Source organism: Ciona robusta, chromosome 8 (assembly GCF_009617815.1).
Source record: "Ciona robusta chromosome 8, ASM961781v2".
Classification (NCBI taxonomy): Eukaryota; Metazoa; Chordata; class Ascidiacea; order Phlebobranchia; family Cionidae; genus Ciona; species Ciona robusta.
The window spans coordinates 372,107-395,505 of record NC_143242.1 but is presented as its reverse complement, the minus strand read 5'-3'; the positions used below and the strand labels follow the sequence as shown (position 1 = coordinate 395,505).

Sequence of the window (23,399 nt, the reverse complement as noted above, 5' to 3'; positions counted from 1 at the left end):
CGCAAAAAAATCGCTTGTCCGCGCAATTACGAACCACAAAAATATAACCTCCGCGCACTTTGCAAACTTTCAGGAACTTAGTCAAGCAGATATAAACGAGCTGGAAAAAGATATTATCGAATATTTAGGGGAATATGTTACCTTTAAGGTTTTAAAATGATTTAACAATTCAGAATTACCAAATGGAAAATTAATACCAGTTATGGAAAAGGTACAAGGGGCATTGAAGTATCTATCCGTCAGTGGAGTTTATGCTCTTATTGCAAATTGTATATTTGAAGTGCAGCAAAAAATGTCACAATAACATGCATCTATTAATTTTAATGAAGTTATACAAAATGTATATGCCCATCTATCATATATTACACAAGTTATCCCTGAAATTTATGGATAACAAAATAGTAAGCAGTATTCTACGATAAATGATGGATTTATATACGCTAAACGATTATTGCAAAAATTGTTTAAAATGCTCCAATAAGAAATACAAAGGGTCTTCGGGGCGGCCTTAAACCAAAGCAATATATGGATATTTATCATTACCATTTCTTCTTTTTTATTATGGGCTCTTCACAGACTTTTGTCCACGCATTTTTCTTCCGAAAGTAATATTCCCTCCTTTTATTTATTTTTTTATAATTTTGCGAGTTGTGGTGGTGTGTTCCAGCCCATAACCAGACTGGAACACATCTGGGTTCTGTGACCTTCGGCCAATACTTCTCTATATAAAATAAAGATTAGTAATTTAGAATAATGAAATAAGTGTCGACAGCACCATCCTACTTATCAAGTTCCCAAATGCTGCCTCGAGAACATCTTGGCTGAACACATTCAGGCAAACACAACTACTGCTTGCATTTAAATCTGGGTTCTGTGACCTTCGGCCAATACTTCTCTATATAAAATAAAGATTAGTAATTTAGAATAATGAAATAAGTGTCGACAGCACCATCCTACTTATCAAGTTCCCAAATGCTGCCTCGAGAACATCTTGGCTGAACACATTCAGGCAAACACAACTACTGCTTGCATTTAACAACTGTTTAACCAGAGCTATATAATTGTTCGTTAAAAAATTAGACCGTCAAAAGTGGGTGTGCCGTTAACCTCTTTTTACGCTCATTTGGGTGGTTTTCATTGACCAGCCTCTGCAAAATTAGTACTGGCGCACAGTTGTTTTGCACACCTGCCTTTAACCCAAAAGGTAATGGGTTCAAGGCTCGTTGTTGCTAGTTGCTACCATTGTTGGCAAATGTGTCCTTGGACAAGACACCTAACGGCAATTGCTCCAACCCAGTGGTTACTAATTGGTTATTCAAATTATTAGCCACACATAAAAAAATGAAAAATTACAAAAAAATAATTACCCACAAAGCAACATATACTTGGTAACTCATAAACTCGCACGAGATAAACTCGCACGAGGTGTATGCCGTGTTATAACGACTGCCATCAGTAACAGCACAAGAACATGTTAGAAACCACTTTCGTCCAAACGAATAGAACGTTCTTTATAGTTAAATGTGAAAATAAAGTGTTTACCGCGATTTCATGATGTTTTGGCGAAACTTATCTTTGTTAATCGGTCACACAGTATCAGCGGTGTGCTAAACTACGTGTACACACGCTCAAACTTATATTATAAAAAACAAAATTAATTAAAACTAGCTACAACAACAAATACAAAGTCTTTTGTAACTATAATGTTTTTGTGCGACTGTCACCAACTGACAAACCCTTAATATCCACCGGCCAACCATAAATTGAGAGGCTATGTATCGAAGCTGCAGAACTAAATAAAACCCTGTGTAATAATAAATTTTACCAGAACACAACATGTAAACTGAACTGACCGAATTTTTGGAATTAAAATGTCTTTCTCCTGATATACCATTTCATAAAAATCTGATCCCTTGTGGTAATGTACCCACCCACTTACAAATGAGTAAATAACCTTTCATTGAAGCTGGCAACTTTTCTGCAGATTTTATTTTAGATATCTTTAAGGCACCTATATCGGTCCTTTGGTATGTGATGCCTAAAACTACTGGCTGCTTTCTTGGAGCTGAGAAATATGCTGACTGTTTAGGAAGATGTTTGCCGGGTTTGGCTCCTCTGCGTAGTTTGACATATTTCCCACAAACAATGACTTCTATCTAAATCAGACTGGTCGAAATGAGCTTCACAAATAGCTGCCCTAAAGTACAAACAATTTTTTTAAGTCTCGTAGTATAAGTTTAACAGTATTGTAAATATGGGAAATAAAACAACATATCCTTACGTTTCTTTGTGTAGCATTTCTTTTATGCAGCCACCTTCACCAGCATCCCGTACAGATAACAGAAAATTTGTCAGCTGTTTGCGATGTTCTTTTTCGTCGTCGCAGGCATAATTAATACGATTTTGTTCTACGTCAAACTGTTGTAAAATCAATTTGTTTGTTTTGAAGTAATTCGTTTACAACGGCTGCCCGGTAACGAACCTTTCGTGCGTGACCACAGTGTGACGTCATGCGTGACCACAACAAAAACAAACAGGAGCAAAGAGCTGGACTACTATGGTGAAACCATCAAAAGAACACATGCAATATGCTTACATGTACCATAAGAGAACCCTTCCTTGCTGGGCAATCGCAGTCGGGGTTATGAACAACACCATGCATGTGTCACTTTTGATCTTGTATAAAAAGTCTGCTTCTTCCTTTCAGCTTGCATGATGCCACTCAAAAAGCAAAAATCACCGAACATCTTGTAACTTTATGCTATGACTCTGTTTGACTCCATTAAAAACTTTTCTTTTTCACTTGCATTCATATCGCTGCTGCATTGGTTGTCAAGTGCTCCCCGGTAAACAAAATGTCCCTGAAGTTAGAATAAGTTCACGTTTCTTGGTTTACCTCGAGAACACTTTCCTTCCGATGGCAACTTCAAAGTCAACCGTGATTTACTTTGTACTGTTGTATACTATATTATTGTTGTAGTGGGTCCGACCGAAACCTCCAACTAGCATAACCGTTCAGATGGGTGAAATGAAGTTTTCCCCCAACGAGTGATGGCAAAATGCCTCTAATCTATAGTCATATTGTGAGTTGACGCACTCACAGGGTTTCACTATAGTCTACGTGACCCTCATATTGTGAGTTGACGCACTCACAGGGTTTCACTATAGTCTACGTGAGCCATTAGCCTATTTCTTCTAATATCTAATGGTTTTCTGTCTCCAAATTGTTTAATAGAAGTTACCGTATTATTTACTTTACCGTTTCAATAGCATACGATATTCAGTCTCTTTTGCATTAGTTCTTGCCCCGATTATTTTTTTTTTCAGTTAATCTGCCGCTGGAGCATCGCTTGCATATTTCATTGCCTACTCAATACACCGAAACTGCTCAGAAAATAAGAGGCCTATATTGACGCGAACAATGCCCATTATAATACATATTGTTACGTCACGGTTTTATGAATGAATTTTGCTGTCCGGCTGTAGTTTTTGCATCAAATAACTATTGGAATGATACTAACTATTACCGTCTTCAATAAGAGAACAAAACTGTTCTGCATCGCGCAATCAACAATTATAGGAGCGGGTAAATTCACTCTGACTGTATTGGTGAAATTTTTGTTTCTGTCATAATCATGAATTCTATAAAAAAATATCTAGACTTTATTGTTACACATTTTGTTATCCCACAAAACTACTGTGGTTATTACTGGTGAGGCAGGCCAATGGCCAACATGAACAATTTGTTTAATCTAACCAAGCTATATACCATAACTGAATGCTAAGACAAAGCCTGTCTATACTATAGCCACAGATGAGAGAGGCCACTCGTAAACTCGTTATACAGATGTGCGACTACATGCATTTCCATGAAAAAATTTCGTCACGCTTCGCTGGTCACATGTAGGATTTTTCGGTAAGGACTTCGCCAATTCGTATAACGCGAGGTATAGGAGTAATGCGCTTCTGGAGATGTAAATAGTTGACCGAATTGAAGACGAAAAACTTATTTTTATCACCAAAAATCGTTACACCAGAGCTCAGTAAGCACTCTAATTTAAGGCTAATGTGTGACTTGGTGACCGAGTAGAACGTCGTTATCAGTAGAAAATTTCCTAATACTGATGTATTTATGTTTTGTACTTTTGTTATATTCTTAATATGTTTATATGGTAACAATAACATTTTATAAAAGAAGTAAGCACTCTAATTTAAGGCTAATGTGTGACTTGGTGACCGAATAGAACGTCGTTATCAGTAGAAAATTTCCTAATACTGATGTATTTATGTTTTGTACTTTTGTTATATTCTTAATATGTTTATATGGTAACAATAACCTTTTATAATAATAACTTTAATATAACAGTAATTTTAGGATAGTTTTGGTAGGAATAATTGCCCAAAGAATTTATTAGGAATGGTATCATCGGAAATATAAAATACAACTCATGAGCGCAATAACAAAATATAACAGATTCAGAAAAAGTGTCATGAATGTATAAAAAAATTGTCCGGAATTAAACCCCTTGTACTGATGTATTTATGTTTTGTACTTTTGTTATATTCTTGATATGTTTATATGGTAACAATAACTTTTTATAATAATAACTTTAATATAACAGTAATTTAAAAAACGTTAACGCCCAAAAGCTCAGAAGAATGTCATTTTCAGAAAAAGAAGTGTAACCAAGCATCATGTAGGATAGTTTTGGTAGGAATAATTGCCCAAAGAATTTACTAGGAATGGTATCATCGAAAATATAAAATACAACTCATGAGCGCAATAACAAAATATAACAGATTCAGAAAAAGTGTCATGAATGTATAAAAAAATTGTCCGGAATTAAACCCCTTGTACTGATGTATTTATGTTTTGTACTTTTGTTATATTCTTAATATGTTTATATGGTAACAATAACTTTTTATAATAATAACTTTAATATAACAGTAATTTAAAAAACGTTAACGCCCAAAAGCTCAGAAGAATGTCATTTTCAGAAAAAGAAGTGTAACCAAGCATCATGTAGGATAGTTTTGGTAGGAATAATTGCCCAAAGAATTTACTAGGAATGGTATCATCGAAAATATAAAATACAACTCATGAGCGCAATAACAAAATATAACAGATTCAGAAAAAGTGTCATGAATGTATAAAAAAATTGTCCGGAATTAAACCCCTTGATCAGAATGCATAGTTTGCTTTCGATTTTTGTTTTAGTTATACCTACAAATGCAATCTATCGATAACATATTACTTGTATGCTTTGAAAATTGTTAATTCCGCTGTATTTGGTTTTCAACTTGTGATAGACAATTAACTTATACCATTCAGATCTCTACTGTTATTTGCAGATGGTGCTGTTAGTTTAAGTGCTGGAGTCAGTTTCCTAGAAAAAAGCTGTCATTACATAAAACAATGGAAATAATACATACGGTATCGTGGTCGAATGGGTTCGCGCGTGGAGGGGGATTGGGAACACTAAATAAAGTGGGGTAGCTTTTTTCTTTCAGCGCCTTAGAATTTTGGTTGTCTTTTTTATTTTTTGAGAAATTTATAGCACTGCAGTAAACCACTATCTTTCTTGTATTTTTATCTTAACTGTTCCTGTTACAATTGCCTTCTGCTTATTATAACTACCAATTAATTGTATTTAATTGTAACTGATTCTAAATAAATAATTAAAATGTTAAGCTGATGGATTATTTTATCAGATTTAAACTGTAAAATCCGTGATTCTAATTGTAGAAACAGTAACTTTAAGATATTTTCTGCTCATTATATCTTTATTTATGCACAAACACGATACAGCACATAATCAAAATGACACAAAAACTTTCAACATTCTGCTGGATTCCAATTTTAAAACTGTTTTGTCCAAGTAAGCCTTATTAATATGGTGAAATACTGAAATTAATCACAGTGGAATCTCTAGATTCGGATGAATAGCATTATGATAGCCACGGATTTGCAATTACGAAACCAAGGTTTTATCTATAGAATTCGGCCCCATATTGCAGGGCCATTTTTTTTCCTGCGTTATTGAATCATCTGTTTGCATCATGGTTCATGGATGCAACCTGAAGTTTACGAGTGGACATGCCTCCTACCGCCTAAAAAGACTGAAATGCGCATATAATGTAACCAATAATAAATTTCTTACTTATATGAGCTCTGGTGTAACGATTTTTGGTGATAAAAATAAGTTTTCCGTCTTCAAAGCGGTCGTATAAAACTATTTACATCTCCAGAAGCGCACTCCTATACCTCGCGTTATGAGACCAGCGAAGCGTGACGAAATTTTCCATGGAAATGCATGTAGTCGCACATCTGTATAACGGGTTAAGGTATATGCAGGAGTAGGTAAAAAGCTGTGCCCACATATACCCAATCACTAAACCGCTAAGAAAGCTATGGACGCGATCCTGGAAAAGATGGCCTTGTAGCGGTTGATGTGGGAAAGCAGTAGATTAATCTTTAATTTAATGTCATTACAAAATATACTGAAGTCTCAAGATCGAGTGTGTGCAACTAACGTCCTTCTAATAACCGTTTTTCCGTGTACAACATTCTGGCAATCGTATAAATTTTACGTCTTCTTTGTGTAGGCTCAAAAGGAGACAATTACAGTATCATCAAAGCGTAGATAAAACACTCCCGATTCTTTTTATGTCCGTTTTCTAAATTTGTACTGACGTTGTATGCCCCAGGGTCAAATTATCTGGGCGTTTTACTATCTTTTTACTGTGTGTTTTTGTTATAAAATAGTTGCCCAAATATTGGACATCACGCATTTGGACTAAACTTTTGGTGAACGTATTCTCGTGGCCTGTATTCAGTCATCGTTGTTCGTCAATAAACGAGTCAAAAACCGTTGAGCGGGTGGTTTGTCTTTACTGCTGCGTCTAAGCAACCGAAAAGTAAGTTCACGGCGTCAACTATCAACCAAAGAAGGATCAACTACGCACGGAGTCAACGTCAACCGAGCCAATCAGCTACGTTTTACGCCGCCCCCAACAATTGGTGACCTCTGAGCACGACCTTCCGACAACAGAACAACGGTGACGTTCCTTGTTTTTATTTACCTTTATTTATTCTTTTTTTTTCTTATTTTTATTCATTATGGCCCAAATTTTATCATTTTTAAAACGACCAAAGGGTAGATCTTTTAAACAATCTACGCCGTATGTCCCTGAGCGTTTTACAACTAACGCACCTAGCGCTACTAACCCTTTTCGTGATGACGTTTTCGCGAACAGTGGGTCTTTTGGGAACGCGCCTGTCGATAAGCCTAAAACGGTGGGTAGCTACGCGCCTGAACAACCTTCGCGGGTACAAGTTAACTCCCCCGATTTTGCTAGCCAAAGCACCGAAATGACTAGTGTGAGCAATGGTGTACTGGCTGCTGGAAACAATTCGCTTATCGATCTTAAAACTAGATTGCCCCCTTTTTGGCCTTCGTCTGTCCGCTTATGGTTGAGTACCGTTGAGACTATTTTTGACTGCAATAACGTCCAGAGTGAGCATGTACGTTTCACGCATACCATTTCAGCCCTAGGTCCCGAACAAGTAAGCCGAGTTGGGCATTTTATTATGCACCGTGACGTTGATAAACCTTATACTGCTCTTAAAATGGCATTGTTAAAATTATATGAATTTAATGAGGTACAGAGTTTCAACAAATTGTTACACGAGACTAGGTTAAATAATCGCCGTCCGAGCGAATTGTTGAGCGAAATGAGGTCGTTGTTGAGCAGTCACGGCGAGTACGGCGTCGTGGCTGAAAGTCTCTTAAAGAAATTGTTTGTCGAACGTTTGCCTGATGATGTTAGACGCACTCTTGGGTTAGAATATTCACAATCAGACCTTGAAACCCTGGCTTCCAAAGCCGATGACATAATGATGTTACAAGCCCCAAATTCATTTGTCGGTCAATCCAGTAATGCCTCAGCAGATCCTTCTCCTAATACCGTTACCTCGCAGATGCTTGTTAATGATAATTTTGAGCGCCGTTTGCAACGTTTAACTGACGAGTTATTGACACGTAAAAATCCGACTTCCCACGATAATACCGATTTTTCTGCTTACCCGGAGTATAACGCTTATCATCCCCGCAGTAATTTTCAACGTAGTCAACCTCGATATCGTTCTGTTCGACCGTTTGCTTCTTTTACGCCTCGTGCTAGGTTTAATTCTCGTCCTCCTGGTAACGCTGCACAGCCACAGTTTAATCCGCCGCAGACTCTCCGTCCCCGGTTTCGACCTACTCATAACCATAACCCGTCTGAATTGTGTTATTATCACGCCAGGTTTGGGGCAAGTGCCTATAGTTGTGTCCAGCCTTGTAATTGGAATGACCGTTCAAAAAACGGGGCAGGTCCTTCACGTGTTCGGTGAAGCGTGCTAATAATAGGACTGACTCTCACGCGCCTTCTACTTTCACCGTCCTTGATAAAAATCTTAATTTGTCGTTTCTCTGCGACTCGGGTAGTGCAGTTAGCATTATTCCCTTGTGGTATGCCCCTCGTTCATTTAATAATAAGTCTATGCGGTTACAAGGTGTTTCTGGCAAAACTTTTTATTCTTTTGGTAAAATTGACCTAGTTTTGGACATTGGTTTAGGTCGTTCGTTAGTTTGGACTTTTCAGATTTGTGATGTGAAACACGCAATTCTAGGTGCAGATTTCTTTGGTCATTATCGTATTTCGATTGACGTATTTGGCAAACGTTTGGTTATCCGGAATAATGTCCATGATAAGTCTTCTACTACTAAGCGCAGTAAGCGCAATAGGCGCAAAAGGTTTCGAGGTGTTCGTAAGGTGCATGCCTTTGACAAGTGTAAGAAAACCAATTCTCCTCGTCCTCCACAGGATAATAACGGTTCGACTGATCCCATAGTTTTTCGTGTTGAACAGACTTCCGTTTGTAAAGGTGATGACCGTTATAACAACATTTTGGCTAAATTCCCCGATTTAACTTCTCCATTTTCCCGTCACGTCCCCATTAAACTATAGCCCCCACTGAATATACAAGATCGCTGGTTGGGTTATATGACTCCGTGCTGATCCGACTCCATATACAGGCTTCCGCGGGGTGCTATATCTACTGTAGTACTAATTGCTTTTATAACCAGAAACCAAACAGTTCATGATATCTTGCTATGTTTTATTCCTTTTTCTGGTATACAAGTACACGATACGGTATCGGGCAAAAGCTTACTTGACGGCTGGGCAAAGGCTCGGAAGAGCCCGCCATGAACCTAGACTGACCTCGAGGTCTCAGTGCCGATAGTGGTTTCTCGTTATTAGTTATTGTGTTAGGGAAAAGGCGAATTATATAGCGGACAGAATCACGTGACAGCAGTGTGACGTCATGCGATAAAAGGGAATCGATTTGGGCCTGTCATCGGCTGAACGGGATGTCATTAACCTCGTTCAACGGGGGGTTTGTTTTCATGGGAAATTCTTTTATGAGATAAGTCGTATCCGCACTGTTGGCATTGATTAATTAAGTATTGGGATTGGGTTATGTGACGTCACTTTAGGCGTCGAGTTGCAACAAAACATAATGTCACTCATCAGATTGTTACACGTGGTCATCCTGTTTCTTGTCGACCTCGTCCTCTTTCTCCTGAAATGATGGAGATTGCTAGGAAAGAGTTTTCTAAACTACAAGAGTTAGGTATTGTTGTCCCCAGTGATAGTCCATGGTGTTCGCCGCTTCATATGGTCAAAAAGTCTGATAATTCTTATCGTTGTGTCGGAGATTACCGTAGGTTAAACCAGATGACGGTCTCAGATTCGTATCCCCTTCCATTTTTGCGTGATTTTGCTAACATTCTGCATGGTCGCACGATTTTTAGTAAACTAGACCTCGAGCGTGCTTACCATCAGATACCTATGGATAAGTCGTCTGTTGCAAAGACTACTATTACGACCCCTTTTGGCGCCTTTGCTTATAAACGCATGAGTTTTGGTCTCTGTAATGCTGCGCAGACTTTTTCACGTTTTATTAGTCAAGTCGTCCGTGGTTTGGAGGAGTTTTGCTTTGCGTTTGTCGACGATTTGTTGGTAGCTAGTTATTCTCCGGAAGAACATGAAAAACATTTAAAAATAGTTTTTCAACGTTTGTCCGAATATGGTTTGCTCATTAACACTAAGAAAAGTATTCTTGGTGCTTCTGAATTGCAATTTCTTGGCCATCACATTACCAAGGACGGTATGACTGCCATTGCTGACCGTGTCGTTGCCATTAGAGCTTTTCCATTGCCAAAGACTGTGTCTGAATTAAGACGTTTTCTAGGTATGGTAAATTTTTATAGACGGTTTATCCCTCATGCTGCTGATACTTTGCGCCATCTTAATTCTATGTTGTGTAAGAACCCTTCCAACCGTCGCCCGCTTGTTTGGTCCACTGAATCCATGTCTGCCTTCCAAAAGATTAAGACTATGCTTAGTGAAGAAACCCTTCTGTGTTACCCTAAGCTAAATGGTAGATTTTCCTTGGTAACTGATTGTAGTAGGACCGCTATGGGCGCTGTTCTCAATCAGCTGGTTGAAGGTGAATGGAAACCCCTCGCTTTCTTTTCCCGAGCGTTAAAACCTTCCCAAAAGAAATATAGTGTTTTTGATCAGGAGCTTTTGGCCATTTATGATGCTGTTAGGCATTTTAAGTATTTGCTTGAAGGGCGTAAATTTAATATCGTCACTGATCATAAGCCCATTGTTCGCGCCTTCCATTCCAAGCGTGATAGATTTTCTCCCAGGCAGACGCGACAATTTTCGTTGATTGCTGAGTACACTAAGTCTATCGAATATATCAGTGGTTTTCAAAATTCGGTTGCCGATTGCCTTTCGCGCGTCGAAGTAAATTCGCTCTCGTTACCAAATGAAGCTATCACGCTTCATGAAATTTCCAGACATCAAAACAACCCTGCCTTTGTTAATGAAATTGAATTATATAGCAGCCTTAACCTTGTTAATCGTGTCATTCCCGATTCGGACAATTTGATTATCGGTGACGTGTCTACTGGTTCCTTTCGGCCTATTATACCTGCTCCACTTCGTCGCAAAGTTTTTGACACACTGCATTCGTTGTCACATCCTGGTGTAAATACATCACAAAAACTCATTAGCGATAGATTTCTTTGGCATCGTATGAGGTCAGACATTCGCGACTGGTGCGTTTCTTGTATTGCCTGTCAGAAATGTAAGGTTCATATTCACAATCGCGCTCCACTTGCACAGTATAGAGAGCCTTCATCGCGTTTTGTGGATTTGAATTTAGACATTGTCGGACCCCTTCCTAATTCCCACGGCTATTCATACCTAATGACTTGTATTTGTCGTTTTTCCCGTTGGATAGAGGCAATTCCGTTAAAGGATATTTCCGCTCAGACGCTCGCTAGTGCCTTTTTGTTAAATTGGGTTGCTCGTTTCGGCTGTCCTTCGCGTATAACTACGGATCGAGGTACGCAGTTTACTGGACAGGTTTGGTCTGATTTGTGCCTTTTCCTTGGTGCCAAGCACATTAGCACCACAGCATACCATCCCGCTGCCAATGGCAATATTGAGCGCTTTCATCGTACGCTCAAGGCAGCTCTGAAGGCGTATGACAACCCCGGTGACTGGCATACGAATCTTGGTCCTGTGTTGCTTGGTTTGCGTTCTTCTTTTAAACCCGATTTGGAATGTACGCCAGCTGAGTTAGTTTACGGGACCACCTTACGTTTGCCTTTAGAATTTTTTGATGAGCGTGATGGTTGTGATTTACCAAAATCAGAATTCGCGTCGCGTCTATCGTCCTTCATGGAAACCCTTCGTTTCCCGATGCGTAGAGTACAACAGCCGGTCAAAAGTCACATTGATCATGAGCTGTCTTCCTGTACTCACGTTTTTATCAAGTGTGGGGCTAACAAAGGTCCATTACATCCCCATTATGACGGCCCATTCAAGGTTTTGGATAAAAGCCCTAAATTTTTCACCTTGGCTATGCGTGGGCGACCCAACACGGTCTCGATTGATCGGATTAAAGTCGCTCATTTGCCTATGTTCCCGTCTAACTTGACCCCTATCTCGTCTGCGTACTGTGATGAAAATCTCAACGAGAGTATTTCCACAGAACAACCTCTCAGTAATACCTTCGATTCTGAGAACCCCTATATTCCTGCTCCTGTCGAGGAACCTCTTCAACAGGAAATCCCCAACGAACTTGTCCGTTACACCCGCGGTGGTCGTCCTGTAAAGCTTCCTCTTCGTTTTAGGGACTAATAGGATGAGCTTGTTTTATTTATTATTTATGTCTTTGTTTGCTTTTACTGTGAGTACTCCGCTCAAATTATGTCACGATTCTCTGTTTAAAGGAGAATATTTTATTCCCGAGTCCCCGCCTTGCGTTAAGCAAATTCCGTCTACGGTTAAAACGTGTGAAGCTAGGATTTTTAATCCGTCTTCCGAGCCCTTGCCGATAACAATGCACACGTGCCAAACTTTTGTCAGCACGTTCCATACCACGTATTTCTTTTTTGGGAGTAAAACCCATTCCATAGAGACCATTTCTGGTCCGGTGCGTGTGAAGAGTGGGTGCAAACTAAGAATGCTCCTAGTTATGGTCCATTAACTAAAATGTCTGAAACTCAGTTTTCCACTTCCAACGAGGTGGAACTGTCCTACCAATGGCCTACTAGCGTGACTAAGTCTATTAACAATGCCCAAATGACGCAATCTGTCGTCTACTATGACCACATTCGTAAACGAATGAAGAGTCCTATGGGTATTTTAAGTAAATGCGATGTGCATCGCGGATTCTGTACCGTAGGTACAAGTACCTACGTTTGGAAAGTGCCCAAACTTATAGATTGCCCCCCGACTAAGCCTGTGGGAACCCATAACCTGACCCTACATTTTAGTGAGTCACAACGTCCTTATCGTTTAGAGGTACGTGATTTGGGACTTAGCATTCATTCCCTGGCTACCTGTCCGACCAATACTATCGCCTGTTATTCTAAGGACACTTTGTGTGATCAGTCTGGTCTGATTATTATCCCTTTAAATTGTTCTACCGCCTCTTTGTTGCGGCCTCAGCGAGTTCATAGCAACAATGCGTTCGACTCGTATGATCCGACTTCTGGTATGATTAACGAAGTCTCGGACACCTTGACTGAGAGCATGCGCAACATGACTGCCGATATACATTACTTAGAATGTACTATTCAGTCACTAGTGTCTACTTTATATTCGCTGGTCTCCCGGCAGTATCCGGGAGACATACTCAGTAAAATTCTGGGTGGACAGCGTGCTGCCATTACGGTAGGAGATCTCATGACTGAGTTAACGTGTGAGAACATTAATGGGACCATTTTGCATTCACTTGAGCACGGGAAACTCTTTGCTACCAGGCCACTCATACGTTATCGGGACCACGCTGGCAAGCTTCGCATTGGGCAGTTGTATCGTGACGGTTTTGTTTACGCTGGCGTTAAATTTGTCGAGAGTTATACACCTGGGCGGGTGATGTCTTTTCGTATTCTTGACAACTTTTATGTGTTTGATAATTACTCCTTGTCACATACGGACCAAAAGGTCAATTATATTACCCCATCTTTTTCCCCCGTCAATTTTCATCACACTACTCCCGACTATGAATCATTCATGAACGAGTTCCCCAAGACCGCTAGTGGTTTTGAAGATCTTACCACTATGTTAGCGACCTTAAGCCAAGCCAAACTTACTCACGATAAATTTTACCACTATCTTGAATCCAACTCCAACCCCTCTATTAGTGCCGATATGGAATATGTTTCCAAAACGTTAGACGCCTCCGCTCATAACATTTTTCTGAATGTGTTAAGTTCAATAACTTCACCATTTTGGACTTGTATAGTCATGGCTGCGCTTTCTATGGCATGTTTTTGGGGAGTTTTTTTTTACCTTCTGGGTTTTTAAGGTGTACGGTGCGTCCATTTTTATTTTCATTCGGGGTAGAATTCGAGACGTTCGTTACCCTAATAACCCCCAAAATAATAATATTTATGAACGCGATAATTTCATTTCGGAACGTCCTTCCCAAAATACCCACGCCACTGCATAGTTTACTTTTGCATACCTCTTGGTTAAATCACATTCTTTCATTTATTTTGCTAAAACATTTATTTCGCATTTCGCTTAAACCTTTAACTTTGGGTAATCATGTACGAATTCGTAAAAATTATGGTTTGTTATACTTATGTCACTTTTATCGTTTTTTGTGGTGTCTTTGGTGTAAAATAATTTTTTTGTTGGTAATGTAATTTTACCTTATATATATCATTTTTTTAGAAATTGGGTATGTTCATGCATTCATTTTGGCGTTATAATTTTTTTTGTAGCTTATTCAGTGTAAAACATTTTTAATAGTAATGTAACCACACAGTATATCTAGCCTAAACGTATTTTGCATACATTCCATCCAAGACTTCATTATACCTCACCAAATTCCCTTTTTTTTTAGACAATCGCTGCTAGAACACTGAGGCCCTACAATAGATCACCCCACCAGTGAACACATCTGCGCGAACATGTCGACCAAATCCTCAACAATGCAAATCCTCAACAACACAAATCCTCGGTTGAATATCACTGGAAATAATTCGATGAAAGGTGACAGCCACATCGGTCACGCAAACATCGAAGTAAATCAAACAAAAGAAATAAAACTCCAAGAGTCATCCAGTAAACAAAAGACGAGGATCATCATTGGAACCAAAAAACTCCAAAAGCTTCCAACAATTTAAAAACTGTAATCATGAGGAACAGTTCGCGTGGATCGTCAGCACATGAAACCATCTTGTGTGGGTGTGAGCCTATTTGTAGCGGTTGATGTGGGAAAGCAGTAGATTAATCTTTAATTTAATGTCATTACAAAATATACTGAAGTCTCAAGATCGAGTGTGTGCAACTAACGTCCTTCTAATAACCGTTTTTCCGTGTACAACATTCTGGCAATCGTATAAATTTTACGTCTTCTTTGTGTAGGCTCAAAAGGAGACAATTACAGTATCATCAAAGCGTAGATAAAACACTCCCGATTCTTTTTATGTCCGTTTTCTAAATTTGTACTGACGTTGTATGCCCCAGGGTCAAATTATCTGGGCGTTTTACTATCTTTTTACTGTGTGTTTTTGTTATAAAATAGTTGCCCAAATATTGGACATCACGCATTTGGACTAAACTTTTGGTGAACGTATTCTCGTGGCCTGTATTCAGTCATCGTTGTTCGTCAATAAACGAGTCAAAAACCGTTGAGCGGGTGGTTTGTCTTTACTGCTGCGTCTAAGCAACCGAAAAGTAAGTTCACGGCGTCAACTATCAACCAAAGAAGGATCAACTACGCACGGAGTCAACGTCAACCGAGCCAATCAGCTACGTTTTACGCCGCCCCCAACAGCCTCGTTTGAAGAAATGTTCTTGCAGCTCAAGAACAAACAAGAGGAGTATGAATCGAGTTCTAAAATTAATTCTAACGAAAGTGATACTGCTTCTCCTGTTGTTGTTGTTTCAGGGTCACCAGAACTCAAGGAAATGCACAAGATGCTGACTGGCCTGGAAACATCACTGAAAGACTTAACAGCTCTTGTGAAGAGGACAGACGACCGGCTTGACGATCTTGAACAATATGGACGCCGCAACTGCCTAATTATTCATGGGAACAGGAGAGTACCCGGAGAAAGAAATAATTTTTTACGTTATGTGCTTAATATTTTAAATAAACTACACTTACCATATCCAGTAACTCCAGCAGACATTGATATTGCCCATGTCCTGCCAACAAAAAAGGACAGGGTACCAATTATTATTAAATTTGTCCGCAGGATGGTCAGAAATGACGTCTATGCCCAGAAAAGAAACCTCAAGGGAACTGGAATGGCGATGACGGAGTCCCTAACATCGCGGAGGCTACAGATCGTGGAGAAGGCCAAAGCTTCCTTTGGATTTCGGAATGTCTGGACTGCAAATGGAACCATCTATGTGACCCACAACAACAAAAGGCAAGTCATCCAAAATTTTAATGGTATTGATAAGCTAGTTTCTGTGAAGGCCTCCACTTAAACTGCTTAATGTTTGAAATAAATTCACTTTTTTATATTTATGTATTGTGTATTCTGCACCGTCCACAGCATGGCAGCTTCTCATCACCACATTACACATTTGGCCAGTTCTTAATACCTTAATCCAATGCACGCACGACAAAAGTTTTCTGGTTCTTGTTGCAGCAAGTTAATCCGCGTAAACCAAAATTTTCTTGAATGTTGCAATTGTTGCAACAGATTTCACATAAAGTGCCTAAACAATATACCAAGGGATATTTCACCATCTAATTTAAAGAAATATCCTAATAAAATCCATGATATATGGTCCTGCCAAACCTGTTCCATCATCCCAGACCTCCCCTTTTCTCAGCTCTCTGATTCTGACTTCAGATCTTTACTTTTCTATCCCAACTTTCTCTTCTTTTGACCCAGTTAAACTCAATAACGTTTTTACAAATTATAACATAAACATCCAAGAGACGTTTGAAATGAACCCACAAGACATTTATGTTACAGCACATGATTGTAAATCCTATTTATCAAAAAAGAATAAATTCACAACCCTAAGTTTAATATGAGGTCCCTGGCTAACCCAAATAATTTTGCAAAACTGGAGGCACTTATTGCCTCGTTAAATTTTAAACCGGACAGTGTTTCAATAACGGAAACCTGGATCGTGGAAAATCAACCCGGCCACTACAATAACTTACAAGGATATTCATTCATTTCTAATAACCAATCTAAATGTAGAGGGGGTGGAGTTGGGTTATACATAAAGTCCAATCTAAACTTTCATATTAAACAATGTACATCCATCATGGAAGAAAAAATATTCGAATCACTGTTTGTTACTTTAGAGGACATAAGTTTTAATACCACTAGTAATTCATCGCAAAGTAGTTCCCTTATCTGTGGCGTAATTTACAGATCACCTGGTATAGATCCTAAATCTAACCTTGAATTCCGTACTCATCTATCTTCAGTCCTAGATAAATTAGAAACTAGAAACTCCAAATGTATTATCATGGGGGACTTTAATTATGACCTCATAAACAACACAAACACTAACGATTTCATAGATTTAATGCATGGACTATTGTTACCAATCAATTATAAATAAGCCAACCAGAATTACAGATACAAGTGCCACAGCCATTGACCATATTTGGACTACTATCAATAGCTCACAAATCAAAGCAGGCATAATAACAGACCCAATATCAGATCATTTGCCAATAATCCAAGCAATCAACCTCAAAATTAATAACAGCCAGTCTAACATCAGTTCAAGAAATTTTAGCCAGAAAAATATAATAAATTTCAATGAAAAGTTAGCAGATATGGATATCAGCGAAGTCCTACAGGAAACAGAACCAAATCTTGCCTACTCCCAATTCCAGCAACATTATATGACAGAATTTAACAGTAGCTTTCCGGAAACTAAAGTAAACAAATCTGACAAAAGTAAATGGTTTAACAAAGATCTTTACCTGCTTAACAGAGCTAAGCAGAAGTTATTTAAAAAATACTTGCAAAGGAATACAGAAGAAAATAAGAAAGGTACAATGCAGCTAGAAATAAATACCATCATGCAGTTATAAATGGAAAAAGAGAACATTATAGAAAGCTATTTAGTGCAAACAGATTAAACATGAAAGCCACCTGGAAATCTATAAACTCACTACTTGGTAAAATCAAAACTCAATACACAAAAGCATTTGTAATAGATACTGACCCACTCATTTTTTCTAATAAATTTAATGACCACTTTACCAATTAAGTGTTGCATGGTCTTTGTCAAATATTCCACATTTTTATTTTCTTACATTCACTCAAAAATATGATGTAACTGTTGAGATAGAACTACCACTTGGCAAGCCGATGGCACAAATGTGTGTGTGTTGTATTTATTTATTTATTTTTTCTTTGCAAAAAATATGATTAAACTAAATAGTGCCGGCCCTGATAGTCTCTCATCCCTCACTTTTGTTTGTTTTCATTATCCACAAAAAACTTTTATCACAATTGCACCTGTATTACTCGCTTTTTTTCTGTATTCTCTTTCCTTAATATCTTATTTATTTAAATACATATATTCCAAGTTACTGCCGAAATATTTCTTTTGAGTTGCAGAAAATGGGGATAGAAAAGATAGAAAAATCGGCCATCTTCATCTGGGATCTCTTGACCTACATGGACCTTCACCAAATAGGCAAATAACATTTTATCAACCAAGCACCTCATCCACAAGTCTTGATTAACATTGCTGCATCTTTTGTACATATCTTTCTTTCTACATGTTTATTTTTTTCTCGTATTCATTCTTATATTGAATTTCTTGTGTATTACAGTAATGCACGCCTTCTGCAATTTACAAGTGTGCCCCTGTGAACTATTGGTGGAATTTCTTTTGGGGGGTTTTGTTTTTCCATCAGGGCCCAATCTTTGGGTCAATTCTCTTTAAAGCCGACTCCCCCATTGTACGGGTCGTGTCTTTACGCACACTTTTGTTTCTATTAGAAGTTTAACTTAATTAAAATAAATGGCTCGTTTGTCCGTTAGGTGTAGCGACCACGCTTATTTTCTTCCAACTAAATGTAAATATGTTTTTACTGTAAGCGTGTTTTAACAACTGTTGTTTTGTCTCTATATCCTGTCTTTTCGTTTGAAACATTTCTAATTCTTCTCTACTGTAATCGAAGAGACAAATCAAAGTTATATTATTATTATTATAAATGATAGCACAGCTTCAGGGCTATCTTTTATGATTTCAGCTTGCATACCAATCAATTGCTCCTTCTTCCGAGTAGTTTTAAATGCGATACAGTTAAGGCTTGAGAAATCCATTATTAATCAAATACTGAAACTATGACAGCATGCAAAACGAAGTAAACAATACCTAAACTGACTGAAGAAGTCGGTAGTTTCCATCAACCTGATTTTTAAGTTACCCTTTTTTCCTATCCATAGAGAACCTTTCGTTGGAATTGTGCCAAATGTACTTGTTTGCTTTGTCTAATTTCTCTTTTTCCTGAATTAATATCGATTTGAAAGCGTTTGATTTTTGCGCAAAAAATGTATTATGCCCCTTGGTTAATGTAATACGAAGGTTTTGTTTAGGCACGTTTGTGTTTCTTGGCGCTGCTTTGTTAACGAGATTCTGCAGCGTACGCAATATAGTCCTCGCGTTTACACAATCGTGTAGCAAATGCTCTATATTATCGACGTTTGCGCGACAGAATTTACAGTGTTACGAATCTGTATTTGGCCGTTAAAGGGTGAAAGTTATGTTTTTAAAAGAAGTTGCGGTATAAGAACGCGTTGTGTGCCATTTTGAAATTGATATCACGTTCTTGGTTATTAAATAACTTTTGGCTAGCAGATGAGTTAAAAGTAACGCAATTCTAGTCGTTTTTTTAATGTGATCATTTGGTGGAGCGTGGTTAGCCAAAAGGGCCATGTAAATTGGTTTAATTTTTCTAGAGGCCAATTCAAATTCATTCTGATTAGACTTTGGTGGAGCGTGGTTAGCCAAAAGGGCCATGTAAATTGGTTTAATTTTTCTAGAGGCCAATTTAAATTCATTTCTGATTAGAATTTGGAATGTTGCCCATATTGTTTCATGCGTTTCTTCTGGGTATACCGTGTGTAGAGCCAACGTTGTATCTGAACCATTCGTGCCACAGTAAGGAGTTTTTTTTCTAGTTTCGAAATAATATGTATGCGCGAGTTTTTTTGTGTAGGGGCGCCCGCGTCTCGACGTGCCTTAGTCAGTTCAGTTCGATTACGAGAGGTATTTTGCCTTCTCCAAGCGAACAACTGCGTCGGTACGAGAGGTATTTTGCTTTCTCCAAGCGAACAACTGCTTGATTGATGAAATTGTCAAAACAAGCCCCCAGAACATTGCAATTATTTGTAGTATCGAAACTACGGCGTTTATTAACGGACTGGTGATGGCTGATAAACCAAGAAGAAAAGCATGTTTTGCTATCTTATCGATGGACTTGCCTATGAATTCAGGATCTGCATCTGCTGTCTCATTGACGTCCTCGTTCAGAAGTTGATTAATTTTCTCCGTAGTAACTTGCGATTGGGTGATTGAGCCTAAGATGGCAATGAAATCTTCTAGACCCATTGACGAGAGAGGAAATTGTTTCACTAGGGAAACAAAATCATATACTCTTACAGGTTCTGCAATCGGAGTTAACGAGGGAAATATGGAACGAACATGAACATCCGAGTGTTCTAATGTATAATTGTCATACAAGTAGAACTGTTCGTTGATACGAAACGTGAATGTTCTGCCCGGAGTATAGTGCTCTACCAGTCGTACTCCTTCATAGACCACGTCGTTTTTCATTACTTGACCAATTCTTAACGATCCGTTGGAATCGGTAAAGTAAACGAGTGGACGTATTGAAAAATGGGACTTGTATTGAAGACTGTGGCGTAATGTGGCATTTATTTGCTCACATACAATTTCAGTTATCACGTCCCCGACGGTAATCGCAGCTCGGGAGCTACCCCTAATTGCTGAAAGCACTTCACTAGGAAATTGTCGGCTAGAGATAGAATAGAGCGCAGCGAGAAAGTTTTGCAGTTGACATTCAAGGTATAAAAAGTCTACCGAAGTCTTGATCGCCTGTTCTTGAATGATTGCATTGAGTTCGTTAAGATAACGATCCACGGGTCTTGATGCATTAAACACCAGTGGGTTGGAGGGGTTAGCAGGTTTTGTTTCAAATTGATCTAAATCTTCTAATCGCTTACACGAATAAGGTACAAACATTAGTCCACTGAAGTCACAGTAAGAGTAGTCCGGGAAAGAGACACTTGAATATTTGCCGCACGATATCCAATGTTGAATGGAGATGCCTAAATTCAATAGTTCAAGACGATACAACCTTCCTGAAGAGTTGTAATGTAGTAGCAGTTCGTCGTCGGACAAAAATTCTGTGAAAGGACAATCTAGATTCTCTGGGACCTTCCAAACATAAGTTTTAGAGTTCACGTAGCAAAATCCTTTTCGAATATCACAATGGGACATAACTGACATTGCACTGTTAATTTTATGGTTTACATGATCGTACTCCATAATTGACTTCATTAATAACGCATTCGTCACTTTTCCCGAAACATGAGTGGGCCACGTGAAATCTTTGGGAACCTTGTTTTTTGTTGTCCAAACACCCTTGCCGTCTTCTTCGAGTTTTCCAACGTTCGGAGCGGTGAGAGTTCTTACCCAATCTGAGCATAGGCCATGATGAGGCGGTGCATCAATCTTGGTACTTAAATCTTGTACTTGAGCTCCAAAGAAGTAGTAAACGTTGTCATACTCTACAGAAAAGGTTTGGCAGACATATACCTCAACTTTTATGGAAGCTTCGGCCGGCCGGTACACATGAGCCTTACATTTCTGTTCTTAATTTTTGGTGTCTGATACAAGGTTTTGGAGGTTCGATGTAATATTCCGCCTTAGACAATTGTTGGTGGCACAACTTCAGAGGAATTTTCCCTATGCCCAACGTCGTGGACACGTATCCAAAAATAATCCATATCATGGTTACATCCAGAAACATCGTTTTCAACTAAGTTGGTAATCGCGAAGATGAGAAGGAATTGCAACTCTTCTCCCTAGTCTAGTACGTCTTGGTGCTTCCGCAGCTGGAGGTGGAGATGGATCAGGTGCAGGATCTCCAGTATTTAGAATATCGAAAAATTCAGGATTTAATATATTGCTAGGGCTAACGTGCACCTGTAACGAAGTAGGTGTGGGATTATCTGATTCGGTGTCAGTATCTGGAATCAAAACATTAGCTGCTTTAAGTCGATCTACTGTTACAGTATTTGGAATTCCGTTATAATCTAGTGTGAAATATTTTGCGTCACGTTTAAGTATTTTGAAAGGTCCGTCATATTATGGCCTTTGTAACGGCCTTCTCACTGCATCGTGTCAAACAAATACATGTGAGCAGGTTTGTAGATTGTCTTCCAAATACTCCATTCGTGGACCCGGTATTCTTGGTGCCGTTGCTTTAAGGTTTCTCATGAACGTTCTAAACCGATGGATGTAGTCATGAGAATCCCATGATCGGGAAGTTTCTTCCTGATGTACCAGTTCCCCTGGTAAACGAAGTGTCGTCCCATAAACCAGTTCCGATGTTGCATATCCGATGTCTTCTTTGATCGAATTCCTGATTCCTAATAAAACCAAACCAAGATTAGAATACCAATCTTCAGGATTCTCCTGTGCCTTCAAAGAGGTTTTAAGTTGTCTATGCAGGCGTTGCACTTGACCATTGGCACAAGGTCTGTAAGCACAGGTGTGTTGCAACTTACTTCCTAGAAATTCCGCAAAGTGATGAAAGAGATGTGATGTAAAATTGCTTCCTCGATCAGTAGTTATCAACTCCGGGGAACCAAAACGACTCACCCAATGTAAAAGAAATGAGTTGCAAATAGTTTCCGCCGTTGTATCTTTAATGCAGATAACTTCAGGCCATCTCGTATAACGGTCCACACAGATAAGAATAACCACGAGAAGGTGGTAAAGGTCCTACAACATCTAGATGTACGTGACTGAATCGTGCCGTGGGCAATTTAAAGCGTGCCAGTGGCGCTTGATTATGCCGGATTATCTTTGAACGTTGACAAGCATCACAAAGTTTACACCAACTCCGTATATCTGTATTCATGTTTGGCCACATAAATCGATCTCGTATGAGTTTAGTTGTAGATCGTATACCAGGATGCGATAAGCAATGAATTGTGCGGAATACCTTCTTACGGAACTACAGGCCTAGGTTTACCTGTAGCAACGTCGCATATAATGGTGGTATCGCTTTCCTTCAAGTAAATTTTCTTAAACTTCATAGAACTCGCTTCCCCGGTCACAAGATTTTTAATTGAGACGTCGTTTGCTTGAGCCGCCGCCATTTCGTCATGGTTGATGGGCTCTAAAGCTTCAAAAATGTTATTGATCTCTATACGTGACAAGACGTCAGCCACCACGTTTTGTGTCCCTGGTAGATATTGGATATCCGAGGTATATTCGGATATGTAAGCCAAATGCCTTGCTTGTCTTCCAGTTGCATTTTCTCGGGGTGTGTGAAAAGCGCTAATTAGAGGTTTGTGATCTGTTCTGATTACAAATTCACGATCTTCCAGAAAACCACGTTTTGTGTCCCTGGTAGATATTGGATATCCGAGGTATATTCGGATATGTAAGCCAAATGCCTTGCTTGTCTTCCAGTTGCATTTTCTCGGGGTGTGTGAAAAGCGCTAATTAGAGGTTTGTGATCTGTTCTGATTACAAATTCACGATCTTCCAGAAAA

General features: G+C 38.9%; 2 protein-coding genes and 1 pseudogene across 3 annotated transcripts; all 3 read left to right on the top strand.

The window, feature by feature from the left end:
* Positions 1 to 7,091: 7,091 nt before the first annotated feature.
* On the top strand, positions 7,092 to 9,299 carry LOC149731975 (uncharacterized). The gene has a single exon (XM_089883479.1). The coding sequence runs from the start codon at positions 7,121 to 7,123 to the stop codon at positions 8,393 to 8,395; it is 1,275 nt and encodes a 424-aa protein (XP_089739605.1). The 5' UTR covers positions 7,092 to 7,120; the 3' UTR covers positions 8,396 to 9,299.
* Positions 9,300 to 12,271: 2,972 nt separating this feature from the next.
* Positions 12,272 to 14,716, top strand: LOC149731974 (uncharacterized; annotated as a pseudogene). The gene has a single exon (XR_016385583.1). The product of XR_016385583.1 is annotated as an uncharacterized LOC149731974 (transcript).
* Positions 14,717 to 15,418: 702 nt separating this feature from the next.
* LOC149731973 (uncharacterized) lies at positions 15,419 to 17,035 on the top strand. Its single transcript, XM_089883481.1, has one exon. The coding sequence runs from the start codon at positions 15,436 to 15,438 to the stop codon at positions 16,081 to 16,083; it is 648 nt and encodes a 215-aa protein (XP_089739607.1). The 5' UTR covers positions 15,419 to 15,435; the 3' UTR covers positions 16,084 to 17,035.
* The last annotated feature ends 6,364 nt before the right edge of the window (positions 17,036 to 23,399 follow it).